General features: G+C 48.9%; 2 protein-coding genes and 1 long non-coding RNA gene across 3 annotated transcripts; all 3 read left to right on the top strand.

Annotated features, from left to right (window-relative positions):
• Nucleotides 1–1734: 1734 nt before the first annotated feature.
• LOC120711787 (ethylene-responsive transcription factor ERF098-like) lies at nucleotides 1735–2647 on the top strand. The gene has a single exon (XM_039997428.1). It carries the CDS (start codon nucleotides 1872–1874, stop codon nucleotides 2451–2453), a length of 582 nt encoding a protein of 193 aa, XP_039853362.1. The 5' UTR covers nucleotides 1735–1871; the 3' UTR covers nucleotides 2454–2647.
• Nucleotides 2648–6584: 3937 nt separating this feature from the next.
• Nucleotides 6585–7418, top strand: LOC120711788. Its single transcript, XR_005690483.1, has 3 exons — nucleotides 6585–6753; nucleotides 6829–6918; nucleotides 7188–7418. It is a non-coding gene; the product is annotated as an uncharacterized LOC120711788 (long non-coding RNA).
• A 1830-nt stretch (nucleotides 7419–9248) lies between these two features.
• On the top strand, nucleotides 9249–10166 carry LOC120711785 (ethylene-responsive transcription factor 8-like). Its single transcript, XM_039997427.1, has one exon. It carries the CDS (start codon nucleotides 9356–9358, stop codon nucleotides 9980–9982), a length of 627 nt encoding a protein of 208 aa, XP_039853361.1. The 5' UTR covers nucleotides 9249–9355; the 3' UTR covers nucleotides 9983–10166.
• Nucleotides 10167–23522: the final 13356 nt, after the last annotated feature.

Raw genomic sequence — 23522 nt, 5'->3', positions numbered from 1 at the left:
CCGCCTGCACATTCCCCCGATCTCCAGCATTCTCATTTTCTTTTCTTTACCCAGTTTCTTGTTTTTGATGTTGCCATCTTTTTTTTAAAAATTACACAGTACTTCGTATAATTTAGACATTCACAACATACGCACACTCACACTCCTATGAATACATATACGCAAACCCAAACCCTATAAGCATTTTTGAAGACTGATGCCGCCATCTAATCCAATTGTTAATGCAGAGAAAGAAATTGGGGGTTTTCCCTACATATTCCCCCACCACCACCCGGGAAAACATGAAACATTGTGTGGACGTCATGCCCGCACGCTCGTCCCAGCAACACACGTGTGTGCATCCGACGTACACAAAAATATTTTACCGGGAACTCTAAAAATGGTCAAAATCGCCACTATAATTCACTGTAGATGAGATGTCGCGTAATACTGAAGAAATAGAGTCATTAATTCCTAAAAAGATGCAGAAAAAAAATACAAGCACTCTTAAAGATGAGGACAAGATCGTGAGTGAGTCATTAATTTTTGCCGTGTATTTTCTTGGCATCACTTGGTAAACGTCGGTTTTGTTGTGTGCCCGATAATTTGCACACGGCAAACAGAGGGGCACACAGCAAACACAGTATTTTTGGCAGTGTACACCCTGTTTTATTGTTGTATCCCCACGTTGGTCATTTCTTTTCTTTCCAAGCATTTACTTAGACTCCAGTACAAATTCATCACGGCTCTAAGAAAGAAATCTAGACGTACATAGTTTTGCGAGGTATGCGCTGCAATTGAGCATTGGGTATGACCTATGACCGGAGGAGGGCCCGCAAAGCTATCAGACCTCAAGTTTTGTTGGGAATGCATGCTCAAATTTGGACTGAATTATTTTGAGATCCATTTAAGCATGTTAAGCATCAACGTACTAATGCTATACTGCAGACTTTTGCTTTGTCAGTCTAATCCCGCCACCTGAATTTCAATCCATCATTCCGTCCTCCCTCACTTATGACCGATGACAACAAACTAATATCATAAGGTATCATCTGAAATGATTAATAAAAACATGTTTTCCCCATCCTAACCCATAGACTCTGAACTACTCGATTTTCATCCATATTTCATTCCTCCAACAATGTTTCTCATTCTCACTATATTTTCGTCTTCCTTCAGCTATTGTGTCTAACCAGCGGGTCCCAACATCTCTCATTCATTATGTTTTAGATCGGTTGCTATAGCTAATACAAAGTTGTTAGAATGAAATTCCACCTCGTACATGCTACACCTGCTGTAAAGCTCGGAAGATGTTGACGGCATGTCAGACCGGAAGTAGCTGCAGAAGAGGGACTCTCACCCTGCTGATACCCACTTGCAGTCACGCCCACCCGTCATCCGCTCATCGGCTGACACGAACGCTCTCCTGATCTCATGCCGCTTCCACAGCAGATCACGAGCCGTCGGTTCCCCGACTGAGCTCAGCTCATATCACAGCCTCACAGTAGCAGTAGCAGACACGTTGGCTCACACGAGAAGCGGCCCCGCAGGCCGACGCCCCGAGCCGCCGCCGGAACGCGCGAGGGCGGTCCACCGCACCGCCTGACCCAGACCTCCTCACCTTTCCTTTCCCTTCCGCCTCCTCCGCGTGGGCCCCACACTCCACCACCTCACCCCGTCGCCGTCACCGCCCCCGGCCCCGCGCGGTGTCTATATTATATATTCCCGCGCCTCCCCAGCGGCACACCCATCCATCATCCTCGACAACCTTCAGCAGCAAATCAAACAAGACAAAGCGAGCAAGAAGCTAGCAGGCTGCTGCTGCTGCAGGAAGCCACCGAGCGGCGAGGACGCGGGCAGCGTAGCGAGACCGGTCGGATTCAGCGAGATCCATGGCGCCGAGGAGGTCGACTTCGCCGGCCGGGAGCGGTGGCAGCGGCGCGGAGCAGCCGCCGAGGCGGCTGCGCGGCGTGCGGAAGCGGCCGTGGGGCCGGTACGCGGCGGAGATCCGAGACCCCGCGCGCAAGGCGCGCGTGTGGCTGGGCACCTTCGACACGCCCGAGGAGGCGGCGCGCGCCTACGACGCCGCCGCGCGCAGGCTCCGCGGGCCGCGCGCCGCCACCAACTACCCCGCCGCCGCACACGCCCAGGACCCGAACGCGGCGCTGTCCGAGGACGCGCGGTCGTCTTCGTCGTCCTTGTCCTCTTGCCGGGACTCGCCGCTGGCGGTGGCCGTCGCGGCGGCGCCCCCGTCGCGGGACCTGAGCCTGGCGGTCCCGGCCACGCCGCCGCCGTCGTACCACATGTGCCTGGAAACGGCCGTGGCGCCAGCGCTGCTGCAGTTTCTGCCGCCCAAGCACGAGGAAGAGCGGAGCTTCTCAGGGGCGTCGTCGGTGGTGTTCGACGCGGCGCCGGCCGTGGGCCTGGGGCTGGACCTCAACCTGGCGCTGCCGGCGGCCGGGATGGTGATGTAGAGTCGGTTAATTAGCACAGTAGAGTAGGTACGAGCTCATGCATGGATCAAGATGTCATCAGATGTAAATAGGCTGTGGATTTGTGCGTGCGCTGCGGTGGTGATGCAGCGATTTTAGGAAATTTGCCAAGGCTTAAAAGGCTTCATCTTAACCAGAGATTCAGAGCCCTGTGAAACAATTCAATTCATGACTCATTTTCAGATGCACGACAGCATGAAAAGGCTTTGTTGTTTCGATATGCGTCGATCCCAGAGTATACAGGTCTTGGGGTCTTGATGCCATGGCAAAGGCCGCGTTTGGTTAGGGTTTCATAGGGTACTAAATAAAGTTTTTTTTCGAAATTTTTTCACAAATGGGTATAATTTTTCGAGACGAATCTACTGAGCTAAGTTTCACTATAATTAACTACAGTGATGCTATAGTAATGCCCCTAATCATCATCTAATCAGGTGGTTAAATCATGTGGTCAAATACCTTATTAGGTAGAACACATGCTACAATACCGTAATTATAAAAATTATTTTATAATTATACTTCATTTAATACCTCTAATTAGTAGTTAAAAAGTAAAAAGTTTTCATTCCTGACCAAACAAGGCTAGAGTATAGGGCGCGTACAAGTGAAGAGACGTGGCCTGCGTCACTCTCCGGCGTCTCCCTGACCTGTCCTCGCCGGCCAGCGGCACGGCTAGAGATGGCAACGGGTATATATCCGTCGGGTATTGGCCACCCATACCCGTACCCGCTAGAACTAAGTTTTACCCGTCGGGTTATCCGTACCCGTACACGGGTAGGAAAATACTTCCATACCCGTACCCGGCGGATAATTTATACCCGACGGGTAACCCGTAACCGAAAAGTATACCCGAGAATTACATATAAATATCACATATTCATATGAAAAATAATTCATTTCAAACTAAAATTAGAGTGAGTGTGGAGTAGGATTTGAAGGAGAGTTCAATAATATATATACTAGGAGGGATTAATTGGATTTGGGCCAAATTCATGGGCCATATGGGCTAAAATTAGTTAGACACTTAACATGGCTTATTTTTTTGTGCAGGTATTTCTTACTCGCGGGTAGGCGGGTATGAATAGTATACATCCGCATCCGTACCTGTCATATCCGATGGGTACAAGATTTTGCCCAATAATATACCCACGGGTAGAAAACTCATTCCATACCCGTTTTTTTATCGGGTAAAACTTGTCGGGTACTCGAGTTTCATGTACTTATTGCCATCTTGAGGCACGGCCAACCTCAAGCCCACGAGAAGCGAGCGAGCAGCCGAGGGACGCGGCGGCGGCACGTTCCGCCCGTCCTGGCAGGCAAGTACGCGGCGGGGTTTCGAGGCCGCGGCACGCACCCGTGTCGTGTCGGCAGCCTCCGCCGCAACGTCGGGGGATCGTCCCTGGACGGTGGAATAAAAAATCGGGGCCACTAGTGCTGCTGCTCGGCGTGAGCAGCCACGCCGACGCGTGTGGCGGCGTCAGCGTGCTAGATGCTTGCGCCGCCACCGGTTTTTAAAAAGTCCGCCCAACCCGGCGGCGCTGCGGGGACCACAGGCTACCGTGGGGTTGGGCCGGCAGGGCATGAGCCGTTCAGGCCCTGTTTGGTTTGGTTTAGCACAAGTAGCATAAAAATTTTAATCAATAATTAAAAGTATTAAATAAAATTAATTTATAAAACTAACTCCACAGCCATGCGCTATTTCGCGAGACGAATCTAATGAGGTCTTTGACCGTATATTTAGAGGATGGTTACTGTAGCATCAATGTAGCAAGTTATCGATTAATTACTATCATTAGATTCGTCGTGAAAAATTACACCCATCCGTGAAAAATTTTTACAAATAAATTTCGTTTAGTACTCATGCATGTAAGATTCTTTTATCAAGAATTATGTGCTATAGTATGATAGAGAAAACGACCCAGTGCGCGGGCGACATGCGGTGCTCGCGGATTGCAGCGCACGCGACTGCTACCTGCATATTTTCCCGCTTTGCTTTCTGGTATTCTCTTTCTTTTTTTCCTCCCAGTTTCTTCCTTTTGCCGCCATCTAATTTTAGGCCCCAGATCCGATCCCGTAAATAAAAAAAAATGTCACATCGAATATTTCGACACATGTATGAAATACTAAATAAAATTTATTTACAAAACTTTTTGCATGGATGGACTGTTCATCACTATAGCAAAAAGTGGCCCCTCTCCATTCTTCTGAAATTAGAGGTCAAGCTCCGCCAGTGGTGGGATCTGATGCCATTGCTTGTGTAGTTCGAAACGGCCCAGTGTATGTGTCGATGTATGTGTCGTTACACCAAAGAGCCAAGAAACGGCCCAGTGTAGTGGCCGGCAGGGAGCTGATGCCATGCACAATGGTTTGGGTAGCTTTGTCATCTATCGCTTCCACTTTTTACAGTTAACGATTGAAATGGAGCAAGCATTTTTGTCCAGATTATTTTCCTGCACATACAGATCTGAAAATTTGGTTGTTGAACACAAAATTAATGGACCTTATATTTCTTTGCAGTGGCTTAATGGAAACTCATGGGATGGGCTCTCATGGGACTGTTGGAAGCTCTGATGGCAAGAGACGGAAAACAGCTCAATTAACTTATGCTCTGAAGGTGTCGACCTCAAGTAAGAATTCTTTTTCACACAGCTGCTTTCCTTATACTTTAATTGCAACACTTCAATTATAGTTTCTTTTGTACTATGATTTTCATATCCACTGCTGAATATGTCTTCCTTTTACTTTTCTATAGTTTGATACAACCAAATTTAGAGGAAGATGTTAGTACAGAAAGTTTGCTTGCTAATAAAAAACTGAGGTCAAATGTCTGGAAAGAATTTGAGCTGACTATGCTAGATGATGGTACTTATAAAGCAATATGCAAGTGCTGTAAGAAAGATTTTGTTGCTGGTAATAGAGCTGGGACAAGCCACTTGAAGTACCACATTGGAGTCTGTCATAATATTATTTTATCAAAGAGAAGAAAGTATGGTAGTCCAAAGTTGGATATTCCTATCTTTGATCAGCAACGTAGCCGCGATGATTTTTCCAGAATGGTTCTTGCTCATGGTTATTCTTTTAATATGTCTGAACACTACTATACCAGAATATTCCTCTGTAACCTGCAATCTTCATTCAAGCTGGTACATAGAACTACTCTAAAGGATGACTGTATGAGGATTTATGATGAAGAGAAGTTGAAAGTGTACCAGTTGTTTGAGAAACAATCATGTCACTTTAGTTTAACATCTGATATGTGGACTCATACTGAAATGAGTGGTTATATGAGTATAACAGCACACTACATTGATGATGAGTGGAATTTGCATAATAAGCTCATAGGATTTGCACATGTAGAGGTACCCCACACGGGTGAGCATATTGCGAAAGAAATCATCAGCAGGCTATATCCTTGGAATCTAGATAGGAAAATATTTTCCTTTACACTAGACAATTGTAGTGTGAACAATGTTGTGGTTCGAGATGTGAAGAAATTTCTGTTGTCAAAGAAAGCCTTGCATTTGGATGGAAATCTCTTTCATATTCGGTGCGCCGCTCATGTGCTGAATTTAATTGTCCAAGATGGTTTGAGTGTTATTTCTTCAGCTATTGGGAATATTTGAGAAACTGTCAAGTATGTAAATGGATCCACATCAAGAAAGGAAAAATTCAAACTAATTGCACAACAAGTGCTGAATTTAAATTATTAGAGATTGCAACAATTCTTGATCCTAGCTACAAAATGAAATCTATTGAGTACTACTATAAATTGCTTTATGATCCATTTGTGGCTGAACTAAGAATTGAATCTGCAAAAAAATCATTTCTTGAGCTGTTTAGTGAATATGCAACTCAACCCTCCCAAACATCATCAGATGCTAACTCATCAAGGAACTGTGAGGCAGCAGTACCTAGTTCAACACAGTCATCATCTAGTTTGTTTGCCATCAGATTGGGACTGGACAAGTTTATTTATGAGAGCAATTCAAGTCATCACAGACTCACAGTAAATCAGAGTTGGAGATCTATATTGAGGATCCATCTTCTCTTGGAATTGGCAATACTTCTTTTGACATTCTTGCTTGGTGGAGGGTTAATGGCCCAAAATATCCAATCATTTCTCGGATGGCTCATGATATATTGAGTGTTCCACTTTCAACCGTGGCTTCTGAGTCAATTTTCAGTTCTGCTAAGAGAATACTTGATGATTATCGCTGCAACCTGCTCCCGGAAACAATTGAGGCTATAATGTGTTCACATGATTGGCTCAAGGGTCGCATACCAGGTGCATATTTCTACTCCTAAATAATATTTTTGGTACTTATATATAGGCTTTCTAACTTTATTTTATTTCAAATAGTTGAGCTGAGAGTTGTTGAAGATAGCATACCTGCTTATGAATCATTTGTAGCAACTCCAAATCAGGAAGATCAAACTGATGGTGATTAAGGTAGGCTTTCATGCATGTTTCATCCTACTCTGATGGTACTAGATTGCTTTATTTAATATTATACACTGAGCTGTTGACATTTATATTCTTTTAAGAAAAAAAGTGAGTCTCACATATTTCAGCATATCAGTCTAGCTGCCAAAGTATAGAATCAGACCTTTGTGTCCACGTCGATCTGAAATTCTGCATTTTCTAGTGTTGTGGTTTCTTATACCTTGTTTGAAATGTGCCTTACCCTTGTCTAAGCTGACAATATTATAGCGTTTCAGCAATCAAGGAAGAAGAAAGATCTGGTACAATGTTTGTGGACATTGCAAGTGGCATGCTCTATGTCAAGTGGCTCGGACATGAATCTTGCTAGGAGTTAGTTTCTGTATGGAGAGGATGGTGTAAAAGCTTACTGTTGTACACTTCTATAATATTCGCATTGTAAGATACAGATTGAATCTGTTGTTATTGATCTCCACCCATGGAGATGCACGTTGAGATCATTACGTGGCTGCCTAACATGGTGCGCTCCAGGTTTAGCTTGTTTTCAGAAGTCTCAATGTGTCATGTACAGCCACGGCTTGCTTCTCTGTTTGATGCACGATTACCCATATTCATTCTATATTACCTGTTACCCAATGGGTATTTGCAAATTGAAGTGGACAGGTTAAGCTTAGGATAATAATTGAATAATTAACTCATGGGTATGAGTAGGGAATGTTGCGGGTATATCCAAAGCTTACCCACCGGCAACGTGAATCCTACATCTATGAGTGTACAGGAAAATTTCACCGGAACTTCTAAAATTATCAATGTCACCACTTTCATTTCACTCTAGATGGTTGTCGTATAAAAACAGAAGAAATAACGTGGTAAATTACTAAAAGTATAGAGAACTACGAGCACTCTTATAAGATGAGGATACGAATGTGAGCGACTAGACACTTACCCCAAGAAGTTTAACTAGCTGAGGTACGCACAATTCGCAGAGAAAATAACATATTCACATCTCATTTTCTGCTATAATTGGGCACTATATAACTGCGTCTAAAACTGCTACCATGTCAACAACAAAGGTACACCAGGAATTGAAGGGACCAACTGCACCCTTTTGGATCCCCATGTCTCCACATTTTTCTCTTCATGACCATTTCTTTTCTTTCCAATTAAGCATTTACTTACCCTGCTTGCGGCGAACTTCTGCAAGGCTACGCCTTTTGTTCTCACTTCATCTCTAAGAAGATGTACATAGTTTTGTGAGACATACGCCACGATCGAGCGTTTGGGTATGCCCTGATGCACATTTCATTCCTCCGATAGTTTTTCTAATTCTCGCTATTTTTTTTCTTTTCCTTGAGCTATTGTTTCCAATGCCCCAAGCAGCGCCTCCCTCATCTATTATATTGTCACCCTCCCGTCTTACCTTAAAGGTTGGCTTCCTTAAAAGTTAAAAGCATCCAATCTCAATTCTTGGCGCGTGCAGGACGAGGTGTGTGAAGCCAAAGGGAAAACTTAGATTTACAAGTACAAACGGTAAAATAATTTGGAGATCAGCATATTTAGCAACAATGGGAAAAACGAATATAACGATGAACCCACGGTCGAACTTTTTCATCAGTTTACAAATAAAACTGTTAGAACGAAATTCCACCACATGCTGTCATGCACACTACAAGAACTAGAGTAAAGTTCGGTAGATCCCAGCGCGCGGAAGCTTGGACCGTACGAGTTCTCTTCTGATCTCAAGCCGTGTCAGCAGCAGATGACACCCGACGGCGGCGCTGGGGGCAACCTATCGATGATCCGGGGCTTTGTTTAGTTTCTCTGGATAATTTTTTTAAAATAAAATTTTTTCACATTTAATAAATATTAAACATAGAATAATCACAACACTAATTATAGAACTCGTATATAAACTACGAGACAAAATGAAATATGTTTATTGTAGCAATTTATTGTTTAATCACGGACTAATTAGGTTTAAAATATTCATCTCGCAATTTACAAACAATCTATAAAAATATTTTTTTGTCTATATTTAATATATTATAGATGTGTTCAATTATTGATGTAATTGATACTTAAAATTTTTGACGGGACACTGATGTGTCGAGACACGTAGACTCCACCCGAGAAGGGGCGACGGCGCGCCGCAAGCCGACGCCACGAGCCGCCGCGAGAACGCGTGGGGGCGGCGGCGCCGCGGGCCTGGTCCACCGCCTGACCCAGACGGGCCGCCAGACCTCACCTTCCTTCCACCTCTCCCTCGTGGGACCCACCCTCCACCACCACCGTCCCGCCGCCCCCGGCCCCCCCTCTCGCGGTATATTTATTCGCGCGCGCCGAGCGGCATCCCCATCCATTCGCAAAGCTCCAACAGCAATCAAGCTAGCGAGAAGCTACGACAAGAAGCCAGCAAGCGGCGAGATCACTCGGATCAAAGTGATCCATGGCGCCGAGGAGGTCGACTTCGCCGGCCGGGAGCAGCGGCAGCAGCGGGGGCAGCGGCGCGGAGCAGCAGCCGAGGCTGCGCGGCGTGCGGAAGCGGCCGTGGGGCCGGTACGCGGCGGAGATCCGGGACCCCGTGCGCAAGGCGCGCGTGTGGCTCGGCACCTTCGACACGCCCGAGGAGGCGGCGCGCGCCTACGACGCCGCCGCGCGCAGGCTCCGCGGGCCCGGCGCCGCCACCAACTACCCCGCCCAGGGCGCAAAGGCACCGGCGGCGAGCGCGAGCGGGAGCATCGGGTTGTCGGAGGACGCGTCGTCATCCTGCTCCTCCCGGGACTCGCCGCGGGCGGTGACGGCGTCCGTCGCGGCGCCCCCGTCGCTGGACCTGAGCCTGGCGCTCCCGGCCATGGCGACCACACCGTCGTCGCACCACATGTTCATGGACCCGGCCTCGACGATGGTGGCCGTGGCGCCGGCGCTGCTGCAGTTCCTGCCGCCCAAGAGCGAGGAAGAGCAGAGCTTGTCAGGGTTGTCCTCGTGGTCGTCGTCGGTGGTGTTCGACGCGGCGCCGGCCGTGGGCCTGGGCCTGGACCTCAACCTGGCGCTGCCGGCCGGGATGGTGATGTAGAGACGGACAAATCGTTTGGTCAATTTAGCTCATAGGCTCCTAGCTCACTCAACGATAGGCTGCAGAGATTTGTTTGTGCATCTTCGCAGCCTTCGTTTCTTTACTTTCTTTGTACTGGCAGATTTTGCGTCTCGCAATGATGCGCCACCGCAAGAACGAAGAAACTTTTTTCCCTTGCCAGACTTGAAGCTGCCTTTCCCCGCGCTTGCCAGACTCAATTGCTCCTCTCTCTCTCTCTCTCTCTCTCTCTCCCTTGGCAGACTTGAAGCTGCCTTTCCCCGCGCTGCCTGCCCGCTCCCGTATTGTCGAATCCTCTGAATCGTGGCGCGCCGCGCCGATCGATCGTCGGCGACCCAGGCGACAGCGACCGGCGAGTTCTGGGACGCGCACGGGCGCGCTCTGGTGGAATCAGCATCCCTCGTGCGTGTAGCAGGCGGCGGCGTGGCGTCCGCGTCGCTGGGCAGGGAGGACGAGGACGTGGTCTCGATGTCGGCAGGGCGGCTATGCTGGTAGACGGACGCGGTCACGCGGACGGCGGAATAAAGTTATGCAGGCGAGTAGGCGACAGGCGAGGCGTGCGCGTGCGCGCACGGCACCGCCCGGGGCCGGCCGAGAGCGCGTAGGCGCGGGGCGTGGCGGCTGGCGGGCGCTCCCCATCTGGGAAGGGGACGCGCGGGCGTCGCTCTCGCGACAGCTCGCTCGGCCTGCCCCCCACCGGACGGACGGCCAGGGTCGGCGGAGACGGAAGACCCCACTCCCACGCGCTTGGGCAGGGGCTGCTGTGGCGGCCTGTGGGCGTGGAGGGATACCGCGTGCAACGCCGCCGCATGGTTCTTTATTCCCTGCGGCGCTTGGCGCGACACCACCCGGCCAGCCGCCTCGCACGCGCTCGCCAATCGCCATCACCAACCGGAGGCTTTTATATATCTATACTATTATAGAAGTCGGCCCCGACGTCCCTAACACTAAAAAATTTGGAGACATTTATATACCATCGCATTTTTTTTAACTTTCATGTCATTTTGGACGGAAGGGGTGCTAACAGAGAGTAACGGAGCTGTAAAAAGACCTTTATAGCCTTGGATGCCAAAAAAATTGCTTAACTCTCTCCTCTTAATGACAAATGGAACCCACTTGTCATCTTCTTCTACCTCCCACCCTGCCAGGGCTTCGCTGGCCGCGCCATGGCCGCCCTGCCCGCCCCGGCCGTTCTCGCCATGGCCCCCATGGCCGCGCGACCGCCCTCGCCGTGCGGCAGCCCCGCCCCGACGGGCCTCACCATTGTCGCCCACGCCGGCGTGGGGTGCCACGAACTCGCGCGGCTACTTCCTGAACCAGAGGGGGCGCAGGCGGCACCCTTCACTAGCAAGGGCTGCAGGGTGTCCGTGCCGCAGTCGCCGGCGCGCGAGCCCCGTCCGGAGGAAGGGGCTGCCACTCAGATTTCGGAGGTTCGTGACGCGCCCCGACGGGCTGCAGGGCCGCTACGTCGCCGGCGGCTTCACGTTCACGCCGCAGGACCGCTCCAAGTGCTGACCGCGCCTCGCCGCGGCCGCGGCCGCATGCGCCACGCGGCGGCCCGCCGTGGTAGCCTCGACCGCACGGCCGTCCTAGCGGCGGCGCCTTACGCCCGCGCCGCGCAGCGCCCCACCCCGATGGGCCTCACCGTGGCAGCCTCGACCGCACGGCCATCCTAGCGGCGGCGCCGTGTACCCGCCCCGCCCCGGCGGGCCTCGCCTCGGCTGCATGGCCGTCCTAACGGCGGCGCCCAGCGCCCGAGGCGGAGCTCCTGCGCACAACCGCAGCGCCCCGCGCCGGCGGCGGAGCTCGGGGAGGGCCATGGCGCGGCGGTGGGCTGAGGGCCAAGGCGCGGCGGCGGCCACGGCCCCGACGGGGAGCCTCGCTGTTGACGCCTACCAACGTCACCACTGGAAATCAGCGATGACGTCCGCAGATGTCAATGGAGTGGCAGGTATTTCATGAGCCATGAATAAATCCGCAAGTGCACGGAGTACCGCCGTAGCATTTTATCCGAGAGTAACCCGGGGTGTCATTTATATTTCCACAGGGAAGGCGGCGATGTATAGAATTTAGTTAAGTTAGGAGGAACCACCATGGGTTAATGTCAATGATCCGAACAGGAGGATAATATTCATGGTAAAAGGGGTAGTGAACATGCAAGCACAACTAGATAATATGTCTAGGACATTGGAGAGGAAAGAGCAAGATCAAGGGTAACTAGAGCCATAGTCTATTGTACTCTCGTGAGCAAACCGAACTGAGTCGTTCATACGCAAGAGAAAAGCCTGATGAATGGACTATAGAGACCGCATCCAGATGAACAGAAGGAACCTAAACATCCGACAGATTTATGTACCTCCTATCCCTCTATCCGAACATGGAGGATTATTAGGACTCGAACATGGCTGTCACCACCTTCTGGCTACCTCTACAAACCGTAGGATAGAGTTGCATTCAAACGTGGTCATCAACCTAGGCACCACACCTGCGCTAACAAGCACCACTCTAGCCTTGCGCAAGGACACCCTTGTCTATCCGGGGCCTTAGTTCTAGAGCGCACAATTAAGGAAGATGAAACAAAGCCATGATACACAGACTAGCCTATGCATATGAATTACTTAAGACAATCATAACTCACAAGAAGAATCACATACATAACAAGTGCATATGAACCAAAATACCGAATAGAATAAATAAGCATCTAGTACAAACACAGAGAATTACATAAAGAGAAGGTAAAAAACATACCAGACTCTGCATGAAGACTCTAAGACCTCAAACTACGACTCTGTGACATCCCGGAAAATTCACCGAAATAAATTACTCGCTAAAAATAATTTTTAAAATCTTTTCCATCGTTGAGTTCAAATCGTTCTAAATCTTTTTCTGTCCAAACTCCCGATGTCCCAAAATCTTTCCCGGCGATCCACCGTTTCGACACCCGTACCAATCCCATCCCATCTCTCTGTTTCCTTTCCCTGTTTTACGTGCGCGTTGCTTCCCGCCGAAGCCGCGCAGCACGCGCGTGGCTGACCGTCGCCACGAATCGCGCCGGTAGCTCTCTCTTCCCCTCTCTCTTTTCTTTTCTTTTTTTCTTTTTTTCTTTTTCTCTTTTCTTTTTCTCCCTTCCCTTTCTTCCTTCTCCCTCCTCCTCCTTCCTCCCACGCGCGGCAGAGCAGAGCTGATCTCGACGCCGAGCACCGGCCCCCACCCCTCCTCCACTTGCGCAACCGCTCCTACTCCCCCATCTCCTCCTCTGCCCGCCTCGGCAAGCCGCCCGCACAGCGCCGCTGAGCAGAGCTCGGCACGGCCGGCCACCACCGCCCCCCACTGCGCTGCACCTCCCCTAGGCCGCCCCACCCCGCTACGCGCCACCGACCATGCTGCATGCCGTTGCCTTAGCGCTACCGCCCTGCTCCGCGACGCCAGAGCGGCCCCACGTCATTAATGGCCGCCGAGCTAGTTGTCCTCGCCGGCCACCCGCGCCCCTCCTCCCCGCCCTCGCCAGCTTATAAATAGGCCCCTCCGCGCGCCTTCGCTCCTCCACCAACCCGCCCAGCCCCCGCGCACCCCCTCCCCGGCCTTGCAGCGCCGCCGCCGCGGCCGCCTCTGCCCGCCGCCGCCGGCCCTCGTGGCCCCGCCTCCTCACGCCGCCTCAGCACGTGGTGAGCGGGGGAATCGAATCCCCAGGGTCCCCTTTTGGTTTCCCCCTCCTCCATGGCCGCCGCCGCGCCCCTAGGGCCGCCGGCCGGGTGCCACCGCCGCCAAACCCTCCCCTCCCCTGTTTCGGTAGGGAGGAAGGAGAAGACAGGGCATTTTTGCCTGTGGCCCCTCCCCTTTTCCTCTTTTTTCAGAAAGGCCCTCCCACTCTTTTAACTCTTTTTTCTTTCTATTTTAATAATTAGCCCTCCCACCATATAAACTTAATTCCAGATAGACCCCTGCCCTTTTTAGAGTAGCCCGAATATTTTTCTAAAATTCCAATCAAGTCCTTGCCATCCCAAAAATAATTACAAAGAAGCCCTCTCTTATTTCTTTTAATGAATAAGCCCTCCACTATATAAAATATTTATGAGTAGGTCCCTGCCTAATTTCCAGAGTAGCCCGAACCTTTTCCAAAATTCTATTCAAGTCCTGTCATTCCCAGAAATAATTACAAATAGGCCCTCGGATCCTTATTTAACCCCTAAACCCCTCTTCGGCCTATCATTTCCTGCGCCAAAAATCCTCCGTTTGTCTCGAAACTTTACCACACCATTTCTAACATAATTTTGGCCATGCCATTAAGAAATCTCCCAAAATATTCTTTCTACCATTGTTTCTTAAGTTGTTCATGATTCGAGCTCGACGATAAAATCTTTATTTCTTTTTCTTTATTGTGTGTTTGTTTGTGTGTGCCGTAGATCACGAAGTGACCGAGGGAGAACCCGTCGACGAGAAGTACCACGAGCAGGTGTCCGAGGACCAGTACTGCGAGCCCGAACCCGAAGGACAGTACTTCGATCGGGGCTTCCCGGAAGGCTTTGTGAACGGCAAGTTCAATCTCATCCTTTGTTTGCATATTTCAACCCAGTTTTATAAACACAACCTATTGGCCTATTTTATAAAATTGCATATATTTTTATTGCTGAAACATGGTTGGATAGCCACCCCTTGATTTGTTATAACCATTCCTTGACCACCTAGATTAACGTCTACATATGATTTATTCGTTATGGATGTTAATCGCTGCTAAAGCGCCGCTTATGACCCGGTACTCGTTTTATTACACTCAAAAATAGTTACAACATGCTTTATAAAAGGGAAAATGCATGAGTATTGAGAAAAGGGAAATTGTGTTATAAAGAATAAAATGTTAAGATGGGATGGATGAATGGCATTCCCTGTGTGGATTGTCATATGTTGGAGGCTCGTACCGATGTGGTTGAGCAAGAAGGTTGGGAGATATCCATCTTGTCGCAATTAAGGACGGAGTTGATGTGTCATCTTGTCTAACTCAACTATCGTGCAAACCACTAAACCGTTGTGTGTGGCAACGGCTTAGCATAAACCCCACTAGTTAGTCTGATAGCCATCAGGAGAGCTGAGAGTAACGGGTGATCGAGGAGAAGGTATAAGGTCATAGTGACTTATGCCCCGGTTAAACCTCAGTGGTTCCATGGTGTGAGTTGTTTTTGGAAGGTGTCCGGTAGATGTGCCATGAGCTATTGCGGATGAGGAGTCCGGTAGTATTTAAAACTTGGATCCTTTGTGAAGGATCAACCCCACTGATTACTCGGTTACTAAAGAACTGCTTTGGGAAAACTCTTTTAAAAAATAAACCCTTGCATGTGTAAAATCTAGCCTTACTGCAAATAAACCTCAGCCTTATCCTTGATTTATCCTGTGCATATCTGTGTTACCCCCCCCTCGTGGGTGGGGTTGGACTTGTTGAGTACTTTTGTACTCACCCGATATATATTTGTGGTTTTCTTCAGAGGAAGATCCGGACTTCGTTGTTGAAGACGTCGAGTAGAGGTTGCGTCCGCACCCAACTTTGCTTGTGGTGTTGGCCCTCTGCAAGATGCTTCTGCTGGCGCGATACTCTGAGCCCGAGCTGGATCCCATGTGGATCGTGCTTTGGTGTATCACCGTATCCTTTTTACTTCTTATTATTGTTTGTATTGAGTGTCCGCCTCCTCGGAGGTTTGTACGGTAATGTACCATCTGATGTAATAAATGTGTATCAGCCTCCTGGGACTGATATTTGTATCACATTTAAGTCACCTCTTATGAGGGGATGCTTCAGACTCGAACCTAAACTCCTCTAGTCCTAAGACCTCTACAAGTGGAGATGAACTACATCTTGAGAAAGTAGCTCTTCACCAATTCTATCACACCTTGAAGTGGAGCCCCTCCCCTCATATTTATAGAGGGGAGCCACTCTTTGCTCGGCCGGGAAATGGGCATGGAATCTCTTGAACCGACTTCATCATCCAATGAGGAGCTGCCATATAGAAACCTGAAGGCTGTGAGACCCATGGGCTGGTCGGCCCATGGGCTCCCAGTGGGTCCACCGACCTTCGCCTTCTTCGGTTGGGCTGCTTCTAGTGTCCACTTGTTAATGGTTGTGGTTTGGGCCCTTGTTCTGTTGAATTTCTTCTCTGGTGGCCTTTTGATCCATGTGAAGCTCGTGTGGCGATATCTGATTGGTCAGTGTTTGCTCCTTGGCCAAAAAGGGTATGATTGTCCTCCATTTTCAACTAAAACCTGCACTCATAAAAATCTAGAGGGACATGTGGAATTTGGTGATTTATTAGTGGCGTGAGTGTAAGAAATGCAAGTTCATCCATTTATTATGGCAATATTGACGCTCAGAAATGGTCGTTAGTGAGCGTCAACACTCGCGCGGCAGCGGAGCAGGATGTGGCGGCCGAGCTAGTGGAGGAGGAGGACGCCGCGGAGGAGACGGCGGCAGAGCAGAGGAAGAGCAGAGGATGTGGTGCTCATGAGAATAAGAATGGGGCAAAATGGTCATTTTACTAGATTAGCCCACATGTCAGAACTCCAAATCTGTTAACTTCTAATGGATGGTGGATGGAATGGTATAGAGGTCAAAACTCAAAACGAAAAAAAGTGATGGTACATAGGTGTTTTCGAATTTTTTATGGTATGGACGTCGGGACCAACTTTTATAATGGTATACATGTAAAAAAGCCTCTACCAACCGCTCGGTGCCAGCAGGTCCGTGCCTCCTTCCGTCCGTTCGGGCCCGATCCACCCACCCAGGTCAGGTGCGCGCGCTACTGCAGCCCAACCGCGGCGGACGCGAGTCGGTCGTGGTGCCGAAACCAAAGGTGTCGGGCATGCAACGGAACGGGGCATGGTCACAGGTATAGATGGCCAAATGGGTCGGCACGAAACGATCCGAACCTAACCCTATGTAACACGACACGATTAGGCACGACACGATTCAGCATGACTAATTAGTCGTGTCGTGCCGTGTCGGCACTGCGTGCCTGGGCGTCGACCCAGACACGACACGACTAAGAATTAGTCGTGCCGTGCCGGCCCATCAGCACGGCTAACCCATAGGGTTAGTGCCGACCCAGGCACTATCCATCAAGTAACATCTTCATCAGTTCTCAAAATCATGCCAAGTTCAAATTTTTCAACCAAAACACACAGAACATCATGTTGTCTCTGTGCAGTCACGTTTTAATCTCATGCTAATAATGCTAGTTATCCTGATGTTTGTAGCATGACTTTTAGTAGATCTGTTGTGCTTCGTTGCTTCTCATCTACGAATATCATGTTGTCTCTGTGCAGTCACGTTTTAATCTCATGCTAGTTCTTGTCGCATAGAATTAGTTGCACAGAGGCAATACCCTGCTTCTTTTATGTCTAGTAGATCTAATCTGTTATGGTTTGCTCTTATCCTAAGAGTTGGCATAATATCTGCTAGGTTAGGCCTTGCAAACGGATTGGATGATCCGGTGGTGTAATAGATGCTTTATCTTAGCCTTGATAGGGATTGTTCCGGGAATCGACTCTTGCTAGTTCTTAGGCCTCTGTTTTGGGTTGTGGTTTAGTCGTCTGTTATGTTCATTAGGCCTAGTCACGTGTAGGATGTTCCGATCTAGCAGTGAAGCTGTTACCATCGTAGATTAGATTAATTAGATTTAATTGAAGCAGTTTTTATAGTTATTTGCCTTATTCATCAATATCCGGATAGATACAGATCCAATCTGACACCGGGACTCGATCGGCTCTTTAAAGCCGATGCAAGAGTCGTCCCGGGGAGCCGACCACGGCTCGGACTTATATTTACACGTGTCTTTGTATGCAGGAAACTGTTTGGAGCACATTCGCACCCTCCTGATCGGGTATAGGTCAGGTGGCACGCCCGGCTTTCCACAGAATCTCCGGGCGCGTGACGGAATTGCGGGCCGTCGACGAGGGAGCAGTGCCTGCCAGCGCCCCGGCGACCTCCCGGCTCTTCATGTTGCCTGTCGCTGCTCGCCGGTGGGTTTCGTCCGACAACACATTCTGGCACGCCCAGTGGGACTCTTCTCGGCAACAACGTCCACTGCAACAATGACTCGAGCTCAAGATCAAGAACCCGCTCCCAAGCCCGTCACATATGAAGAGCTCTCTCCTGAACACAAGAAGAAGTATGATGAGATCAAAGCTCTGCTGGAAGCCAATCTCATTGGCTCTTTTGAGAGGACTCGCAACCATCGCATCAGGTGGAAGGGGTTCTCACCAGAAGGCGCTCTCGACAATGTAGATCTGTCTGTGCCATCAGAAGAGCGCACCAGAGCCATGCGTCAGGAGATGAACTACATGGTGGCCCATGCGCTTCATCGGCACTCTCAGAGCCCGATGAACGAACTCGAGCGCATGGCGCATTGCGTCATCCAGGAGATAATCAAGAACCAGTATTCTCCATCGGGGCCAACCCTGGGGAGTCACACAGAGGAAGCTGCACTGCATTCTAGACCGGTATTGCCATTCTCATTTGCGGCTCCAAAACCACAAAATTCGCCGATCTACGTTGTCCACAAGATCGGCGGTGATCCTGGAGAAGGCCAATTCCTCACCGAGCCACCCAAGGAGATTTCGCACGGCTACACGTCCGCCTACATCCCTGACAGCGTCAATCCAACACGCTCCGTGCAGATGGTAAACCCAGGAGCTTCTGGAGCAGACGCGGAGAAACAAGCGTGGCTGGCAAAGTACGCTACTGGTTTGGGAGACAGTATTACCATTGGAAACTAAAGATAGAAAATATGGCAAGTGGTCTCCAACTTGGCACGGGCCGTACAAGATTGATCAGGTTTTGCCTGGGAATGCATACATACTCGAGGAATTGGATGGTGTCAAGTTTCTTGTCGCTATCAATGGTCAACACCTCAAGAAGTATTTCCCGAGCATGTGGGAAAGCGAGTAACAAGAGCCGATGAGATCCATCTGGCTGTAAAAATGACAGGCCAACATGTTGAGTTGGCCAGTAAAAAAATGACAGGCCAACACGTTGAGTTGGCCAGTAAAAAAAAGAGAGATAGGCCAACACGTTGAGTTGGCCGGTAAAAAAAAAGAAAAAAAGAGAGATATAGGCCAACACGTTGAGTTGGCCGGTAAAAAAGAATATATAATGAATGAAAGGCCAACACGTTGAGTTGGCTAGTAAAAAAAATATATATGGGAAGCGAGAACAGCCGATGTGCAACCGTCGACTTAAGATGTTTTTAAAACAATTACAAGTTTCAGGTTAACAGGCAGTACTAATTGTCTCTTGAGCCTATCTACTGGTTCAGGAATTCTTCTATGGCATGGATGGCTTCTGTGCGGACGGTATCTGCTCGTGCTATGATTGCTTCGTCGTCCTTGTCATCGCCTGTTACTATCTGCCGACTCAAGGTGCTTATCTCTGCAAACTCTGTTTGTATCTGCTCAGCTATTCCCTGGGTTTCTTGTTTGGAGTTTGCAATGGAAGCTTCCTCGGCCTGGATAAGTTCCTTGGTGGTGCAGACATTTTCTTCGAGTTCTGCCAGTTCCTTCTTCAGGAGGTCGAGTCGGTTCATATTGGCAGACACATCAGCTTTGGTATCTAAAGTTGCCTTCTTCTGGTTGAGGGCCTTGAACTTTTGGGCAATGTCAACCTTCAGAGAAGCTTGAGAGCGACGTGCTTCTATTCTTTGTTGTGCTTTGTTTACTTCTACCTGGAAGAATGGAAGATTGCTGGCTGACCAAAGCTTGATTTGCAATGGCTCTGGAAGTTGGGGTTCTATTTGCTCGAAGATGTTCTTTATTTCACTGGAATCGCCAACTAGAGCAGTGAGTGGAGCAGATATTAGATCCTTGATGAGATGAAGCTGATGTGCCAAATTAGCCGATTTCTGCAAAGATGGTGTTTCTGCTCCAGGGATAGTCAGACACATTGATGCCGGGTCAAAGGAAAGCAAACCTGAAATATCAAAGCCCTATGGACATGTCTGGAGTTAGAAGAATGTGCATTTATGAAGCTATCGGCTGGTTCAAAATTGGTTTTGTAATATTACCTGTTCTGAAGTAGAAGCATTGGGCAGTTCAGGAGCAATCGTCCTGTTAGAGCTTGTGTTGACATCAAGAACATCGACTGTATCAGCTAGTTCCCCGTTTGCCTCTATTAGTGCATCAGGAGTTGCAGTCATCTCATGTTGTTCCAGGTTTTCTGCATTGGGGATTTCTTCAGCTACGTCCTGGAAATAGAATTGCAGTCAACCAGAGTACATATATATGAAATGAAGAAGAAGTTTTAGAAAGATGAGTTACCTGGTTGGTGTTGGACTCTGATGGGCTCGGAGAAGCTGGTGCTGGTTTCTTGATCACTCGCCTCATGATTATCTTCCTTTTCTTGGTCAAGACTCGGGGGGGGGGCAACGCTTGCAGGAGTTTGTCTTCGTTTGGAAGCCGACTGAAGTAAGTCTGGCTTAACAGTCATTATCACTTTCTTCATTGTTGGTGATCCCTTGCAGAAAAGTACATTAGGGGCAGTTGGAAGAAAGTGGAATGGTTCCCCGTTGCTGGTCATTGGTTCTGGACCATCTTGTTGCTGCAAGCAGGGTGAGTAGGAATTAGACAAGTGGAAGGATGGATGATCTAGAAAGGGGAAATGCATAAATTCAGTACCTCTTCCTCGGGGATTACGTATTCAGGATCGATTTGCTGCAGTCGAGGACCTAGAGCTTTTCTGAAGACATGAGTTTTCCACATGTTCCACCAAGTATCAAAGCCGATTGATGAAGAGGTGAAGGACAGATCGGCTGGTATTGGGATGTGGAGGTCATCAAACATGCTGTAGCATCTTGAACTGGTGAGACCGTCAGGTAGATCGACTCTGCTCTCCACCAAGTGGTGAATATGGAAGTGGGGAGAGACCTGTCCTAGGCCAAATTGCCGAGCTGCTATAACTGGTTGGTAAGATTCATAACCTGGCTTGATAATTCTATTAGAGGTGCTGATGCCAACAGGGAGGAAGCCAGGTCGAATCATCAAAGAGTACAGATGCCGAGTGTTGTCGTCATCGGCAAAGTTATCTAATCTGAAGGCAGTTGGGTTCTCAAAGGATTCAGATTCAGTAAATGGGAAGTAGAGAGGATTATCTAGTCCTTTGTAGAAGACTCTGAACCAATTTGCTGCATCTGCTGAGTTTAGTTTACTGCCAGGAAGGCTGAATAAAGCTTGGCCGTAACTAGTAAATCTAATTGGTTTGCCACTTTCATCAGGGAAAGAGTTCTTGGTCAGGCCTTGGAAGTTGGGAATATGGTGCTGAAAGTACAGTTGTGCCCACAACTGAATAAACCACCAAGGGCCTCCATTTCTCAATTTCTTGTGGTTAAGCAGGTTATATGTCATCAAATGGAGATATCTGTAAATTTCTCCAAGAAAGAGTTTGCCTAGGCCGGTGTGATTGACATGGGCCAGGTGATAGGCCAAGGGAAGATAGTTCTTAGTTGGAGCTAAAGAAGGACCACAGAAGATGAAGTGCTCTAGGCAAAGATTTAGGAAGGCTGTGTGTTCCTTCTCAGTCACTGGACCTTTTGTTTTCATGTGCTGATTCATATATGTGCCCCAGTTTGTGCAGTTGACTTTGGAAGAAAGTTTGAAGGGGACTTCTGCCATTTTGTGAGCAGCAGGATTATGAGAACTAATGTCTAGGCCAGTGATCATGGTAACGTCCAGCAGAGTAATGGTCATGGGTCCATGACCAAAGAGGAAGCAGTTCAGAGCATCAGACCAGAAGTAGCCGATGGTTTTCAGAAGATTTTCATCTTTGTCAAGGGGTGATAGTGATAAGCTAAGTGCATCGGCTATGTTCAAATCTTGCCACAAGGGCATGTGAGCTTTTGCTACTCTGCTGTACCATGTAATCCAACTCTCAGGGGGGTTAGGCCAGGCTCTCAAGCAGTCGGCCCAGAGGTTCAGATCAATGTCTTGACTCACAAAAGGGATCCTATTTGCTTCACAAGAAATCAAATCTATGGGGTTTTCATGGGTTTGTGGGCCAAGACGGAAAGATTTTGGATTAGAGGGATGCGGCAGAAAGATGTCTGACACTTGAAGTTCAGAAATTCAGAAGTATGCGTATGGTGTCATGTTTCAAAGTTTCAGTTTCAGAAGCTTAGTGACCTGAAGGAAACTAAAGGATTAGGCCGGATATTACCTTCCGGCTGCAGATTGCCGCATCATCGATTGCAGAGCTTGTCGTCTGAGCTGCAGAATCCGCCATGGTTCAGATCTGTTGACTCGAGGTTTAGTTGTTGTGGGTTCTGATTCGAACTCCGAATGCTTGGAGAGTTCTTTCTCGGATTTGTAGAGTTTGGTTTTCGAATTGCGCTCGAATTTGAGAGTTCGTCGGGTTCGGTTCAAGTTGGAAGTGATACTCTATTCTTGTGCGGGTTGCTTCTAGTTTGAATTTCGTCAGCTCTTGGATATTTATAGAAGCCTGATGCGTTGCCATCGGCTTTTTGGAAGTAAACGAAGACACACGGAATTAAGGGAAATTGATTTCATTGATACGAAATCATTACAAGGAAAGCCGATTTTACAAAGGAAATAATCCTTCGGCTTTGTAATTCTACCCCTACAATGCTACCTACATCTACCAGTCGTAGGTGTCTGAATTCCTACGGCGCTTCGGGCTTCGGTCGTCGTCGTTGTCATCGCCGTCGTCGCCGCTGCTGCTGCCGTCGTCCTCGGCGCTGCTGCTACTTCGCCCGCCGCCGCTGCTGCTTCCCTCTTCGCTAACCTCCGTGGGGGCTTTGAGGAACTGGTGGGGGTTTCCTCCTGCCACCGTGTCGTCGCTGGAAGAAGAGCCGATCTCTTCGGAGGAGTCGGCTCCTTCCCAGGAGAAGGCGTCGTCTTCGCTGCTCTCCAGTTCCTCTTGGAACAGGAACTGGAGGTCTTCCTCTCCCTCAATTGTGGGTTCGTCCTCCTCGGAGGCGACCCCGAAGTCGAACTCCTCTGCGTCCCAGTGCAGAGGAGCCAGCGCCTCGTAGGCTGCTGTTGGGTCCCATTCGGGGGTCGGCTCTCGGCTCTCTGAGATAGGATCAATGGAGGAGGCGGAAAGGGAAGAAGAGGAAGAGGGGGAAGAAGAAGAAGAAGAAGAGGAATCTCCAAAGGAGTTGGAGCCGGAGGAAGAGGAGATCGCCATTGCTGGTGTTGAAGGATTAGGGTTTCTACGGTGCTGGCTCTGGGAGAAAGAAGGAGTTTTACTGTGAAGAAGAGCCAATTCGGGGCGAGATTAAATAGTGAAAAGATGGAAGGCAGATTGGCAGTTTTCACGTTCTTCAAGGAGCCAGTTGCAGAGACGTTGCGTCTTCCTTGGTGGTTGCAGTGTGTTTAATGAGCATTAAGGGGAAGATGAAGCGACGGATTGGTTTTGGAACTATCATTGCCAAAACCAGGGGCATGTGTTATCGCCATAAATTAACAGGATTAATTTATGAGCCGAAAGCAAGATGTGCTTAAAACAGAAGATTGAAGAAGACTTGTAAAT

This window comes from Panicum virgatum, chromosome 6K (genome assembly GCF_016808335.1).
Source record: "Panicum virgatum strain AP13 chromosome 6K, P.virgatum_v5, whole genome shotgun sequence".
Lineage (NCBI taxonomy): Eukaryota > Viridiplantae > Streptophyta > Magnoliopsida > Poales > Poaceae > Panicum > Panicum virgatum.
This window is presented reverse-complemented; position numbering and strand designations above follow the sequence as displayed.